At 41.8% G+C, this 15,925-nt stretch overlaps 1 protein-coding gene across 7 annotated transcripts in view; it reads left to right on the plus strand.

The window, feature by feature from the left end:
• LOC140741495 (phosphatidylinositol 5-phosphate 4-kinase type-2 beta-like) overlaps positions 1–13,409 on the plus strand; it is a 253,254-nt gene extending 239,845 nt beyond the window's left edge. For all 7 annotated transcript variants that reach the window (XM_073071757.1, XM_073071758.1, XM_073071761.1 and 4 more), the window contains one exon: positions 11,269–13,409. In XM_073071757.1, coding sequence (XP_072927858.1) covers positions 11,269–11,349 — 81 coding nt within the window. In that variant the 3' untranslated portion in view covers positions 11,350–13,409. The remainder of the gene's footprint in view (positions 1–11,268) is intronic.
• Positions 13,410–15,925: the final 2,516 nt, after the last annotated feature.

Genomic DNA, 15,925 nt, shown 5'->3' on the forward strand with positions numbered 1-15,925 from the left:
GGTTTAGGAACCCCGAGATAATGTTGCAGCTATGTAGGACCCTGGTCAGACCCCATTTGGAGTACTGTGCTCAGTTCTGGTCGCCTCACTACAGGAAGGATGTGGAAATGATAGAAAGGGTGCAGAGGAGATCTACAAGGATGTTGCCTGGATTGGGGAGCATGCCTTATGAGAATAGGTTGAGTGAACTTGGTCTTTTCTCCTTGGAGTGATGAAGGATAAGAGGTATATGAGATGATGAGAGGCATTGATTGTCTGGATAGTCAGAGGCTTTTTCCCAGGGCTGAAATGGCTAACATGAGAGGACACAGGTTTAAGGTGCTTGGAAGTAGGTACAGAGGAGATGTCAGGGGTAAGTTTTTTACTCAGAGAGTGGTGAGTGCGTGGAATGGGCTGCCAGCAATGGTGGTGGAGGCGGATACGATAGGGTCTTTTAAGAGACTCCTAGGTAGGTACATGGAGCTTAGAAAAATAGAGGACTATGAGTAACCCCAGGTAATTTCTAAGGTAGGGACATGTTCGGCACAGCTTTGTGGATCAAAGGGCCTGTATTATGCTGTAGGTTTTCTATATTTCTATGTTTCTATAAAACCAAGAATATAATGCTGAGGCTTTATAAGGCATTAGTCAGACTGCACTTGGAATATGGTGAACAGATTTGGGACCCTTATCTAAGAAAGGATCTGCTGGCATTGGAGACGGTTCAGAGAAGGTTCACGAGAATGATCCTATGAATTCTATGGAAAAGGTTCTATGGAAGAGATCGAGAATCCCGGATGGTCTTTTGCCTCCCTGGTGCCAGGGTCCGCAATATCTCGGATCGAATTCTCAGTATTCTCAAGAGGGAGGGTGAGCAGCCGGATGTCGTGGTCCATGTAGGGACCAATGACATGGGTAGGAAGAGTGAGGAGGTCCTGAAAGGTGAGTTTAGGGAGTTAGGCCCCAAGTTAAAGGACAGGACCTCCAGGATAACAATCTCAGGATTGCTACCAGTGCCACGTGCAGGTGGGTTTAGAAATAGTAAGATAGTGCAGATCAACACGTGGCTGAAGACATGGTGCAGGAGGGAGGGCTTCAGATTTATGGATAATTAGGCAGTTTTCCAGGGAAGCTGGGACCTGTTCCGGCGGGACAGTTTACATCTGAACTGGACAGGAACAAATATTCTTGCAGGTAGGTTTGCTAGAGAGACTCCAATGGATTTAAACTAGATACAAGGGGGGAGGGGAACCAGAGTGTAGGAATGGATGTATGGGAGAAGGAAGAAAAAGAAGATAGTAAAGTTGTTTGCACCATTAGAGATAAACAGACAATAAGAGGTGGAGAATTTCTTAAATGCATTTATTTTAATGCTCGGAGCATTATAAGAAAGGTGGATGAGCTTAGAGCATGGATTGATACCTGGAAATATGATGTTGTAGCTATTAGTGAAACATGGTTGCAGGAGGGGTGTGATTGGCAACTAAATATTCCTGGATTTCGTTGCTTCAGGTGTGATAGAATCGGAGGGACAAGAGGGGGAGGTGTTGCGTTGCTTGTCAGAGAAAATATTACAGCGGTGCTTTGGCAGGATAGATTAGAGGGCTCGTCTAGGGAGACTATTTGGGTGGAATTGAGGAATGGGAAAGGCGTAGTAACACTTATAGAGGTGTATTATAGACCACCTAATGGGGAGTAAGAACTGGAGGAGCAAATTTGCAAGGAGATAGCAGATATTTGTAGTAAGCACAGGGTTGTGATTGTGGGAGATTTTAATTTTCCACACATAGACTGGGAAGCCCATACTGTAAAAGGGATGGATGGTTTGGAGTTTGTAAGATGTGTGCAGGATAGTTTTTTGCAGCAATACATAGAGGTACCGACTAGAGAAGGGGCAGTGTTGGATCTCCTGTTAGGGAATGAGATAGGTCAGGTGACGGAGGTATGTGTTGGGGAGCACTTCGGGTCCAGTGATCACAATGCCATTAGTTTCAATATAATTATGGTGAAGGATAGGACTGGACCCAGGTTTGAGATTTTTGATTGGAGAAAGGCTAACTTTGAGGAGATGTGAAAGGATTTAGAAGGAGTGGATTGGGACAATTTGTTTTATGGGAAGGATGTAATAGAGAAATGGAGGTCATTTAAAGGTGAAATTTTGAGGGTACAGAATCTTTATGTTCCTGTTAGGTTGAAAGGAAAGGTTAAAAGTTTGAGAGAGCCAAGGTTTTCAAGGGATATTGGAAACTTGGTTCGGAGAAAGAGAGATATCTACAATAAATATAGGCAGCATGGAGTAACTGAGGTGCTCGAGGAATATAAAGAATGTAAAAAGAAATTAGAAAAGCTAAAAGAAGATACGAGGTTGCTTTGGCAAGTAAGGTGAAAATAAACCCAAAGGGTTTCTACAGTTATATTAATAGCAAAAGGATAGTGAGGGATAAAATTGGTCCCTTAGAGAATCAGAGTGGACAGCTATGTGTGGAGCCGAAAGAGATGGGGGAGATTTTGAACAATTTCTTTTCTTTGGTATTCACTAAGGAGAAGGATATTGAATTGTGTAAGGTAAGGGAAACAAGTAGGGAAGTTATGGAAACTATGATTATTAAAGAGGAGGAAGTACTGGTGCTTTTAAGGAATATAAGGGCTCTGACAGAATTATTTCAAATGTCATTAGAAATGGGGATGGTGCCAGAGGATTGGGGTATTGCTCATGTGGTTCCATTGTTTAAAAACGGTTCTAAGAGTAAACCTAGCAATTATCAGCCTGTAAGTTTGACGTCAGTGGTGGGTAAATTAATGGAAAGTATTCTTAGAGATGGTATATATAATTATCTGGATAGACAGGGTCTGATTAAGAACAGTCAACATTGATTTGTGCGTGGAAGGTCATGTTTGACAAATCTTATTAAATTTTTTGAAGAGGTTACAAGGAAAGTTGACGAGGGTAAAGCAGTGGATGTTGTCTATATGGACTTCAGTAAGGCCTTTGATAAGGTTCCGCAGGGAAGGTTAGTTAGGAAGGTTCAATCATTAGATATTAATATTGAAGTAGTAAAATGGATTCAACAGTGGCTGGATGGGAGATGCCAGAGAGTAGTGGTGGATAACTGTTTGTCAGGTTGGAGGCCGGTGACTAGTGGTGTGCCTCAGGGATCTGTACTGGGTCCAAAGTTGTTTGTCATATACATTAATGATCTGGATGATGGGGTGGTAAATTGGTTTAGTAAGTTTGCAGATGATACTAAGATAGGTGGCGTTGTGGATAATGAAGTAGGTTTTCAAAGTTTGCAGAGAGATTTAGGCCAGTTAGAAGAGTGGGCTGAAAGATGGCAGATGGAGTTTAATGTTGATAAGTGTGGGTTCTACATTTTGGTAGGACTAATCAAAATAGAACATACATGGTAAATGGTAGGGCATTGAGGAATGCGGTAGAACAGAGGGATCTAGGAATAATGGTGCATTGTTCCCTGAAGGTGGAATCTCATGTGGATAGGGTGGTGAAGAAAGCTTTTGGTATGCTGGCCTTTATAAATCAGAGCATTGAGTATAGGAGTTGGGATGTAATGTTAAAATTGTACAAGGCATTGGTGAGGCCAAATTTGGAGTATTGTGTACAGTTCTGGTCACAGAATTATAGGAAAGATGTCAACAAAATAGAAAGAGTACAGAGAAGATTTACTAGATTGTTTCCTGGGTTTCGGCACCTAAGTTACAGAGAAAGGTTGAATAAGTTAGGTCTTTATTCTTTGGAGCGTAGAAGGTTGAGGGGGGACTTGATAGAGGTATTTAAAATTATGAGGGGGATAGAGTTGACGTGGATAGGCTTTTTCCATTGAGAGTAGGGGAGATTCAAACAAAAGGACATGAGTTGAGAGTTAGGGGGCAAAAGTTTAGGGGTATCACGAGGGGGAACTTATTTACTCAGAGAGTGGTAGCTGTGTGGAACGAGCTTCCAGTACAAGTGGTAGAGGCAGGTTCGATTTTGTCATTTAAAGTAAAATTGGATAGGTATATGGACAGGAAAGGAATGGAAGTTTATGGGCTGAGTGCAGGTTGGTGGGACTAGGTGAGAGTAAGCATTCGGCATGGACTAGAAGGGCCGGGATGGCCTGTTTCTGTGCTGTAGTTGTTATATGGAATTAAAAGGGTTCTCCTCAGAGAACTGGAGCTGCAGCTTGATGACCTTTGGCTCATACAGGAAACTGAGAGGATAGATAGGAGCTACAGGGAGGTAGTCACCCATCAGTTGCAGGAGACAAGTACCTGGGTGACAGTCAGGAGAGGGAAAGGAAAAGGGCAGCCAGTACAGAAGTACCCCTGTGGTCGTTCCCCTCAACAATAAGTATACCATTTTGGATACTGCTGGGAGGAGGTGCCTACCAAAGAGGAGCAGCAGTGACCGTGTCTTTGGCACTGTGACTCAGAAGGGAACATGGGGAGAAGAGATCTGCAGTAGTGATAGGGGATTCCATAGTCAAAGGAGTAGACTGCTTCCCAGGTGCTAGGGTCAGAGACATCTTGGATCGGGTCCATGTCATTCTAAAGGAGGAGGGGGAGGAACCTGACGTTTTGCTATATATTGGCACCAATGCCATAGAAGTGAAAAGAGAGGAGGTCCTGAAGAGAGAATGTAGAGAGCTAGGTAGAAAGCTGAACTGCAGAAACTCCAGGGTGAGTAATCTCTGAATTGCTGCCTGTAAAGGTAAGAACAGGAGGGTTTGGCAGATGAATGCGTGGCTGAGGAACTGGTGCACGCGGCAGAGTTTCAGATTTCTGGATCTCTGGGATCTCTTCTGGGGGAGGTATGACCTGTACAAAAGGGACGGATTGCACCTGAACCCGAGGGAAACAAATATCCCTTTTTTTTGACAGGTTTGCTAGAACTCTTGGGGAGGGTTTAAACAAATTGGTAGAGGGATAGCGAACTGAGTGATCGGGCTGAGGATGGGGCAGTTATTATACAAGCAGAGGCAGTGTGTAGTGAGAATGTGTGGAACGACAGGCAGATGATAGGGCAAAATTGTAGTCAGTGGGATGAGTTAAGGTGTAAGGAGGACAAAATCAAAAAGGGTGATGAATACAGGACTGAAGATGTTAGATTTGAATGCACACAGTATTATGGATAAGGTAAATGATGTTTTAGCACAGTTAGAGATTGGCAGATATGATATTCTTGGCATCACTGAGTCGTGGCTGAAAGAAGATCATAGTTGGGAGCTGCACATCCAAAGAGAGACATTGCATCGAAAAGATAGGCAGGTAGGCAAAAGGGCTGGGTGGCTCTATTGGTAAAACATGAAATCAAATCCTTAGAAAGAGGTGACATAGGATCGGAAGATGTAGAATCATTATGCATAGTATTAAGGAAACTGCAAGGGTTAAAAAGACCCTGATGCGAGTTGTATACAAGCCTCTCAACGGTAGGCAGGCTGTGGTCTACAAATTGCAACAGGAGATAGGAAATCCATGCCAAAAGGGCAATGTTACAATGGTCATGGGGGATTTCAATATGCAGGTAGATACAGAAAATCAAGTTGGATTTGGAAAATCAAATAATTTTGTGTCCCAAGAAAGAAAATTTGTAGAATGCCTACGAGATGACTTTTTAGAGCAGCTTGTAGTTGAGCCCACTAAAGAATCAGCCATTCTGGATTGGGTGATGTGTAATGAACCGGATTCGATTAGGGAGCTTCAGGTAAAGGAACCTTTAGAAGAGAGTGATCATAATATGATAGAATTCAGCCTGCAAATTTGAGAGGGAGAAGGTTGAATGAACTCGGCCTTTTCTTCTTGGAGCGACGGAGGATGAGAGGTGACCTGATAGAGGTGTATAAGATGATGCATTGATCGTGTGGATAGTCAGAGGCTTTTTCCCAGGGCAGAAATGGTTGCCACAAGAGGACACAGGTTTAAGGTGCTGGGGAGTAGGTACAGAGGAGATGTCAGGGGTTAAGTTTTTTACTCAGAGAGTGGTGAGTGTGTGGAATGGGCTGCTGGCAATGGTGGTGGAGGCGGACACGATAGGGTCTTTTAAGAGACTCCTGGATAGGTACATGGAACTTAGAAAAATAGAGGGCTATGGGTAACCCTAGTAATTTCTAAGGTAGGGCCATGTTCAGCACAACTTTGTGGGCTGAAGGGCCTGTATTGTGCTGTAGGTTTTCTATGTTTCTATATAAAAAAAATCTGTTCACATTGCAGTAGTGTAAAGGGAATTACAGATGCATAGAAAAGTAGCTGGCCAAAGTTGATTGGAAAGAGATACTGGCAGGGATGACAGCAGAGCAGCAATGCTCTGAAATTCGGAAAGAGCAGGATAGATACATTCTAAAGGCCGGATGACGCAACCGTGGCTGACAAGGGATGTCAAAACCAACAAAAAAGCAAAAGTGAGAGCATATAATAGAGCAAAAAAGTGGGAAGTTAAAGGATTAGCAAGCTTTTAAAAACCAACTAAAAAGCTACAAGCAGGGAAAATATGAAGGTAAGCTAGCCAAAAATGTATTTTTCAGATATATAAAGAATAAAAGAGAGGTACAAGTAGATATTGGACCACTGGAAAATGACATTGGAGGGGTAGTAATGAAAGACAAAGACAAAGAAATGGTGGATGAACTGATTTAAGTATTTTGTATCACTCTTCACTGTGGAAAACACTAGCAGTATGCCAGAAATTCAAGAGTGTCAGGGGGCAGAGGTGAGTGCAGTTCCCATTGGAACTTGGTGCTTGGGAAACGGAAAAATCTGAAGGTAAATAAGACACCTGGACCAGATCAACTACACCTCAGAGTTCTGAAAGAGGTGGCAGAAGAAATTGTGGAGGCATTACTAATGATCTTTCAAGAGTCAATAGATTCTGCAATGGTTACAGAGGACTAAAAACTTGCAAATATCACTCCACTCTTCAAGAAAGGAAGGAGGCACACTAGTTAGCCTAACCTCAGTGGTTGAGAAGATGTTGGAGTCGATTGTTAAGGATTTGGTCTTACGGTACTTAGAGACACATGATAGAATAGGCCAAAGTCAGCAAGATTTCCTTAAGAGAAAATCTTACCAGACCAATTTGTTGGAATTCTTTGAGGGAATAACAAGCAGGGTAGACAAAGGAGGATTGATGGATGTTGTGTACGGTACTTGGATTTTCAGAAGGCCTTTGACAAGGTGCCACACGTGAGGCTGTTTCACAAGATAAGAGCCCACTGTATTCTAGCATGGTTAGAGGATGGACTCACTGGCAGGAGGCAAAGAGTGAGAATAAAGGGAGCCTTTTCTGGTTGGCTACCAATGACTAGTGATTTTCTGCAAGGTTCGGTGCTGGTGCCGCTTCTTCTATGTTATATGTCGATGACTTAGGTGATGGAATTGATGGCTTTGTGGCCAAATTTGCTGACGATATGAAAATAGGTGGAGGGACAGTTAGTATTGAGGAAGCAGGAAGGTTGCAGAAGGACTTAGACAGATTAGGAGAATGGGCAAAGATGTGGCAGGTGGAATACAGTGTCAAGAAGTGTATGATCATGCACTTTCGTAGAAGAAATAAATGTGTAGACTATTTTCTAAGTGTGGAGAAAATTCAAAACTCTGAGGTGCAAATTGACTTAGGAATCTTCGTGCAGGATTCCCTAAAGGTTAACTTGCAGGTTGAGTCGGTGGTGAGGAAGGCAAATGTAATATTAACATTCATTTGAAGAGGACTAGAATATAAAATCAATGCTGGGGCTTTATAAGGCACTGGTGAGCCTCACTTGAATTGTAAGGATGTGCTGACATTGGACAGGATTCAAAGGATGATTCCACGAATGAATTGAATTGACTTTATTACTTACATCCTTCACATACTTTGTACATGAGGAGTAGAAATCTTTAGGTTACATCTCCATCTAAATATGCAATCATTGTAATTTATAATTTATAATAAATAGAACAGTCAATGAAATATAGGGGACACTCAAATCAGCGTGAGTTCATCAGTCTGATGGCCTGGTGAAAGAAGCTGTCCCAGAGCCTGTTGGTCCTGGCTTTTATGCTGAGGTACTGTTTCCCAGATGGTAGCAGCTGGAATAAATTGTGCTTGGGGTGACTCGGGTCCTCAATGATCCTTCGGGCACTACTTTCACACCTGTCCTTGTAAATGTCCTGAATCATGGGAAGTTCACAACTACAGCTGCGCTGGGCTGTCCGCACCACTCTCTGCAGAGTCCTGCAATTGAGGGAGGTACAGTTCCCTTATGAGGAGTATTACTCACTGGCGTTTAGAAAAATTGGGTGGGGGGGGGGGGGGCTCATTGAAACGTATTGAATGTTGAAAGGCCTAGATAGAGTGGATGTGGAAACAACGTTTCCTATAGTGGGGAAGTCTAGGACCAGAGGGTACAGCCTCAGAGTAGGGGAATGTCTGTTTAGAAGGAGATGAGGAGGAATTTCTTTAGCCAAAAGGTGGTGAATCTGTGGAATTTGTTGCCACAGGCAGCTGTGGAGGCCAAGACATTGGGTGTATTTAAAGCAGAGGTTGATGGGTTCTTGATTAGTCAGGGCATGAAGGGTTAAGGGGAAAAGGTAGGAAACTGGGGCTGAGAGGGAAATAGATTAGTCATGATCAAATGGCAGAGCAGATTTGATGGGCTGAATGGCTTAGTTCTATTCCTATTTCTTATGGTTTATGTGTTAACCTATGAGGAGTGTTTGATAGCTATGGGCCTTTACTCACTGGAGTATGGCAGGGGATCTCATTGAAACCTATCCAATATTGAAAGGCCTAGATAGAGTGAATGTGGAGAGGATGTTTCCTATACTGAGAGAGTCTAGGTCCAGATGGCACAGCCTCAGAATCTATTTAGAACAGATGAGGATTGTGTTTTTTTTAGCCAGAGGGTGGTGAATCTGTGAAATTGATTGCCACAGTTGACTGCAAGGCCAAGTCATTGAGTAAAGCTGAGGTTGATAGGTTCTTGATTAGTAAAGCTGTCAAAGGTTACAGGGAGATGGCAGGAGAATGGACTTGAGGGGAATAATAAATCTGCCATGTTGGAATGGCGGAGTAGACTTGATAGGCCAACTGGACTAATTCTCATATCTTTTGGTCTTATTGGAGACATTCATTGGGGAAATCATTGACCTATGAGAATGGGGAAATGAGTTAAATTGTTATGTTGATCCAGTACCTCAGTCTGATCCATAAAATGATGATATAGGACCGGAATTAGGGCATTGTGCCCATCGAGCCTGCTCCGCCATTCCATCATATCTGATTATTATCCCTCTCAACCCCATTCTCCTGCCTTCTTCCTGTAACCTTTGATACCATTATTAATCAAGAGCTTATCAACCTCCAATTTGAACATTCCCAATGACCTGGCCTCCACATCCGTCCATGGCAGTAAATTCCACAGATTCACCACCTTCTGTGTGGGGGGAAAAAAAATCCTGCTCATTTCTGCTCTAAATAGAAGTCCTTGTACTCTGAGTCTGAGTCCTCTGAATCCTGTTGACTTCAAAGTCAAAGTCAAGTTCATTGTCATGTGCACAACTTTTTGTATACACAGGTGCAATGGAAAAACTTACTTTCGCAGCACCTCAGGCACAGAACTGAAATGAACTTGAAAATGGTGGAGGTGCATAGCAGATTCAACTTTATTGGAGAAGATCTTAGTATCAGTTCATTGTGGAGTTTCCCTCTAACCTCTTCACTAACTTTAAAACAGCCAGGACCAACAGGTCCTGACAGATCTGTTTTGAGTATATTCTATATTTAAAAAAATGATTCAAGTCCTCAGTGCAATTGTCTTTGCACTGTAACAAAGCTAATTGCCTTAGTAATTAATTAATAGTTGAAAACTATTAATTAATTAGTCAAAAACTGATGGGTTTCTGCATGTTTATATTTAATCTTAACCAGTGCAGTTATCAACCATTAAAGCAAAAGACCCTGTCACTCTCCTCAGACCTAGATGCACTCCAATCTCTCACTAAGGCTTCAGCACCATAAAATCCCTGTTAAATAAATGTCTTCTGTTCGCATTGCTCTCTTTTACATTCAGTGGCCACTTTTATTAGCCACACAGCAGTGGCGTTGAGGAAAGCATCTCTGAGCGCACAAGTCGAACCTTGAAATGGATGGACTACAGCAGCAGAAGACCACAAACATACACTCAGTGGCCATTTTATTAGGTACCTCCTGTACCTAATATAGTGGCCAAAAGTGTATGGTAATAAATACAATGCTGTTACTTCTTTTTAACGCTTCTTTCGTAGTCAGTTTGTAACACATCAGCAGCAAACTTTTTATTCAATATTTTTCTTTGAACGTCTGAGATCTTGCTCTTCTGTTGAGTCAGGGGTATTCCATAACAGTCTGAACTGAATTGCTTACTCATTTCATAGCCAACCTTTCAGGTTTACAGCAGTCATAGCTGGTGTGGCCCAATTCACTTCAATGTGATTTGTCAACCTCATTTAAAAATCTGGTGGTCTGTGCATTTTTAATTTAAGTTAATTTAGCTATTAATGTTATTGAAAATGTCAACTTTTAAGCAACACACAAATCCAGGAGGATCTCAGCGTGTCAGGCAGCATCTGTCAAGATCCAAAACAGTCAACGTTTTGGATCTTGGCCTGAAACATCATTTGTCCATTCCCCTCTATAGATCTATGGAGGAAAATGAACAGATGATGTAACAGGTCTGACCTGACCAGTTCTAGCATTTTGTGTGTGTTGCTCAAGATTTCCAGAAGCTCTTGTGTCAACTTTTAAACGTTTTTAATATAATTATTTTAAACTGTTCCTAAGCCTCTGATCATGGTCATTTGGAAAGGCCTTTGGTAGCAGGAGCTGTCAGGAGACCATTGTCAGGTGGTCCATGGAAGGGGTCTCAGCTTGTGTCTCCTGAAGCCAAGTGGTGTCCTGTGGCAATGCATCTCCCAACAACCTGGAGAACTCCCCATCATGACCTCTTTGGAAGACACAGGGGGCAGCACAACTACAATTCTGGCAGATCCTTGAGGAGCAAACTTGATGGGCCAAAAGAGAACTGTAAATGTTGGAAATCTTGAGCAACACACAAAAATTGATGGAAGAACTGAGCAATTCAAGTAGCATCCATGAGCCTTCGTCAAGCCTGAATTCCTCAACATTTTGTGTGTGTTGCTCAATGCAACTAATTCCTTAGTGTTAATTAAACGAAAAGGTAACCATTTTAAGTCTGCACCTGTTGTTGGCTCTTGAAGGGTTAATGGTTTCTGAGGATGGTTCTCCATTGAAATAACGCATTGTTTGTTTGTGCATTGCAGGCTGGTGCTGAGATATCAACAGTTAACCCTGAACAGTACTCAAAGCGTTTCTTAGAATTTATGTCCAACATCATAACATAGTGCCATGCAGCACACACTACACGCACAAGAGACTACTGCGGAGTATCAAATGCAGCAACGTGGGAACAACAGTTGGGGACACTCTAGTGGTGCGTACAGAGACTAATCTCAAAATTGCATCCTTTGGAAACAGAAGATAAACAACAACAAAAAACACTTACACACTTAATGGCAAATGTGCTTTGCCTCAAATTTTGCATTACTCCTGAAGTTTTCCCTGTCATGCATTCTGAGTGTGTTTTTACTGGCATTAGTTTCGGCGGCACGCCATATGACACAATGAGAAGTTCTGCATGTTCGAAAAGCCGAAGGCAGGTGCTCGCGCACAGTGAAAGACAACGGGGCACTTTGGCCGTGGCAAGAATCACTTTTCCTTTTGAAGAACAGTTTTGATGTCCAGCCAGAACAAAGACACGGTGTATAGCTTGCGTGTAACTCTACATAGGTGCACTTACCCAGTCCCTGGTGCTGCCACTGTTAACTTGTGCCATGCTGTTTCTCAAAGCATTTTTAAGTTGCCATGTTGTTTAATTGCAGGAAAAATAAGACTTTTTAACAGCTATCAATAAACCAACGCATCAATATGTAAATAAAACATTGTTTGATTGGGAATTGGAGGGCGGAAGAGAAAGGGGAATGTTTACTAAAAAGCAGTGTAACCTGTACAATATGATGCTGCATATCCTGGTTACCCTTGATCATGTCTGGCTACGGAATCTGCCAATGTCCCAGAAATCTGACATGATCCGGGTAAGTTGATTGGATTTGCAGAATCCCAAATGTATTCTAAACGTTTACTTATTTTTGTCACTTGGCAAGAGGGCTGGTGTTTACTTTAATGTGGACTACTTGGCTTTTCAAGGGAGTACTGTCTGTAATATGTGCTTTAAGCTATATTTTTTGTGGACAATGTGTCATTCTGTCTTCTAGGTCAATAGACATGAGTAAAAGGGTGATTTTTTTTGAAATAGCTAACTCCTTTGTAAGGAACTTTTTGAAAAAAAAACTCAATTCTTTTGACAAAGCATAGAGTTCACTGTTGAATCTAATGTTACAAAAAGTTAACTGTGATAATAATGTTGCTTGGTAGTATTTTGTAAGAAAAAACTACCTAATTGATTGGTGATTGAATCCTTAAGGAATCAGAAATATTATTAAAAAAAGCCGCAGCATTATTGTGCTGTTTTATTTACGAAAAAATGCTGGATGTGTGCAAATAAAATATGCCAGCCCCAGGCATCAAATTTGAACCACTTCTGTGTAGTTTGCAGAAATGATGGAAGGAATTGATTGGCACTTTAACCTTTAACAGAATTTAGCGTGTGCTGTTAATTATGTACAGCATAACAGATATTAACAGAGGAGGTGTGCTTGTTCTGAATTTGATCTTGACTGATTGACCATTGAAATGTATATGTCTAAAGCCAAACTACATGTTAATGTTTGCACCCATTTAATGTTTAAATCATCTCTAACCCATTACTTTATATGGATGTTTAAATACAGAACTTTCTTTACTAAAATGACGGTGGCCATTTTACAAAGTGATCTGTTTTACATTTGGGAACAGTGGACGTAGGGTGTCAGAGGATTAACAATTAACGGTAGTGTAACAGTTAGTGTGACACTGTTACAGTTTGGGGCGTTGGAGTTTGGTGTTCAATTCCAGTGCCTTCTGTAAGGAGTCTGTACATTCTCCCTGTGACCGTGTGGGTTTCCTCTGGATGCTCCAGTTTCCTCTCAGTCCAAAGACGTACAGGTTAGTAGATTAATTGGTCATTGTAAATTGTCGCGTGATGAGGCTAACATTAAATAGGTGGGTTGCTGGACAGTGAATCCTTTGGGCCAGAAGGACCTTTCCGTACTGTATCATTAAATATTGTTTTTTAATTGCAGGAAAATTAATAGTAATGCAGCTTCTGATACCCTGTGTTGCTGAAAAACAAAATGTACAATTCTTGCACAGTATATGTTGTAATAGATACTCTGGTGCCATTGTAGCTAGCTCGAAATATTGTAAAGGATGATCAAAGGAATATTAAAACCACTGCCTAAATTCAGTTGCAACAGTATAAATGCACATCTGATCCAAGCTTCAATTTTCTATATACCAAATGCTTTCTTATTCACCCTTTTGTTATACAAAGTTCCAGATGAAAGTATAGCTCCTCATGAGCCACGCATCATTCTGGTTGTACGGCAGCCCGGTTGTTTCTGAGCTCAGCCCGTTGCCGGCTAGCCATGTCACCACCAATTACTCTGGAGAAGTTAGTGTTTTGCAGTGATTTGGAGGAAGCTGTTTTCTGACCAAGGCTTGGTACGGTTGCTGTTAACTTCTAAAATTCAGTGATGCAAAATTAAAATCATTAACTGCATTTTATCTTGTTAAAAAGGTATCTCTCACTTTTTTCTGGGACAAATGTTCGCTGGGAAATACTCAGATCTCAGTCACCTAACATTGTGCTCAGATAAGTACAGAAGGAAATAGGAGCTGCAACAGGCCATTTGGCCCCTCAGTTCACTGCAATTGTGCCCCAACTGTACACCCCACCCTCACCTTCTCTGCCAGTTCCCAGTGCCCTCAATCCCCTGGTATTTCAGAAATCCTCTTTAAGTACCCCCAATAATATAGCTTTCACAATCCTTCAGAGAGTCACCACCTCTCCAAGAAGGTACTTATACAACTCAGTTTTAAATTATCACCCCTGATCTGTCTCTAGGTCACCTTCTACAAGACTCTCCCATTTGTGAAAACATCATAAACATTAACCCTGTCATGCACCCGATAGCGCAACAAGATCATCCCCTCATTGTGCAGCACAGTAGTGTGGCAACTATCGGTACACTTTACAGTGCTAGCAAGAAGACCAATTCCCGCTGCTGTCTTTAAGGAATTTGTATGTTCTCCTTGTAACTGATTGGGATTCCTCTGGGTGCTCTGGTTTCCTCCCATATTCCAAAGACTTGCAGGTTAGGGTTAGTGAGTTGCAGGCATGCTACATTGGCGCTGGAAGCATTGTGGCATTTGTGGGCTGTGTTGGTCATTGATACAAAAGACACAGTTCACTGTATGTTTAGATGTGCATGTGACAAATAAAGCGAATAATCTTTGAATTCCAAATAATGTAGATCTGATCATTTAGTGATTTTAGAAGACAGTAATCGTTTGAAGGCACCTTGTACATAAATTCTTTCATCCATGGGTTGTCACTGAGAGTGGCCACTTGTTTTTAACTCTTCCTACTCCTTTGACAATGAAGTCAATTGCAGTATCTTCACCCAAAGGTGAGATCAACTAACGTGACTTGGATTAAGACCTAGACCTTCCTGCTTTGTATGGCGTTGTATAACTTTGGGCATGCCATCTATGTATGCTCAACTGAGATTTTGCCTTATGGCCATCAGACTTAGAAGCAGAATTAAGCCATTTTGATTCAGTTCTGCTCCGCAAGGATCTGTCAAGATTGTAGTCATGTTCTCAGTAAGGACCTCCTTAAATTTCATATATCTTTTCTAATAGATCTGACGCAATTTCATCTTACTGGATGCCTCACCTGGTCCTTACTTCAATTAAGAAATCTGTGTAGCCTCTGTAAATAACTCAAAGGTACTTTGATGAAGACTTAGAATGAGGCCATTAGAGCTGATGGGAAGTTTTAATTGTTCCCGTTAAATTATTCTCAACCCACATTGCAATTTCCTATGGTGTCAAAAATAATATGTGCAATCAAACAAATATTACACCGGACATCATAGAAGATCACAATGTCCATTCCCGTAATGCCAAGTGCAAGAGTTTTGGCTATTCCAGCATTGCATTTAACTAACCCTAATAATTTTTAAAATAAGTGCTTGGGATCATGGTGATGCAGTGTTGCAAACACACACTGCAGTTCCACCAAAGCTGTAAAAAAATGCTTTCTTTTAAGGAAAAGCAAGTTCAAACTCGTTTAATTGCCATTCAACCATACACATGCATAAAGCTAAATGAAACAGTGTTCCTCTGGTGCCAATGTGCAAATCCCAGTTACACACAACACATATAGTTAAGATAGCACATATTGTCAAAAATAATATTAGCACAAGTCCCTGAGTAGCATGGTGTGAAGATTGATGGTGCATAGGATATTGCCCTGGAGCCATGTTCCTGCAAGAACAAGCACATAGCAGTTCCTCATCTCCTGCAGCCGAAGGAGCTAACACTAGAGAGCAGCCCCAATAGGAGAGCTGGCCTTCAGGGGCCAGCCTCCAACCCAGCAGAGGGTCCAGTGCACCCATTCTGATGGTCTAGTTTGTTGATGATTCACTCTCTGAATATCACTCAGTTAATCCCACTGAGTCCGAACCATCTAGTGTGAGATTCTGTGACATTTCACCCGACTCCTGGGTAAATCCCATTACACCAGGAAGATCACTTGGTTATTTCCTCCACCCATTCCCCTCCTCTCTTCCCAATATTTCCCCTTTTCCATCAATCCTTTTAGGCCATTTATTGTACTTCTTATTTTAAGTCAGCAGAATCCCAGGTCCTGTTCCTGATGTTAAATTCTATTTGCTTTCTCAACCGGCTACCTCG

The sequence above is a fragment of the Hemitrygon akajei genome, chromosome 18 (genome assembly GCF_048418815.1).
Source record: "Hemitrygon akajei chromosome 18, sHemAka1.3, whole genome shotgun sequence".
Taxonomy (NCBI): Eukaryota; Metazoa; Chordata; class Chondrichthyes; order Myliobatiformes; family Dasyatidae; genus Hemitrygon; species Hemitrygon akajei.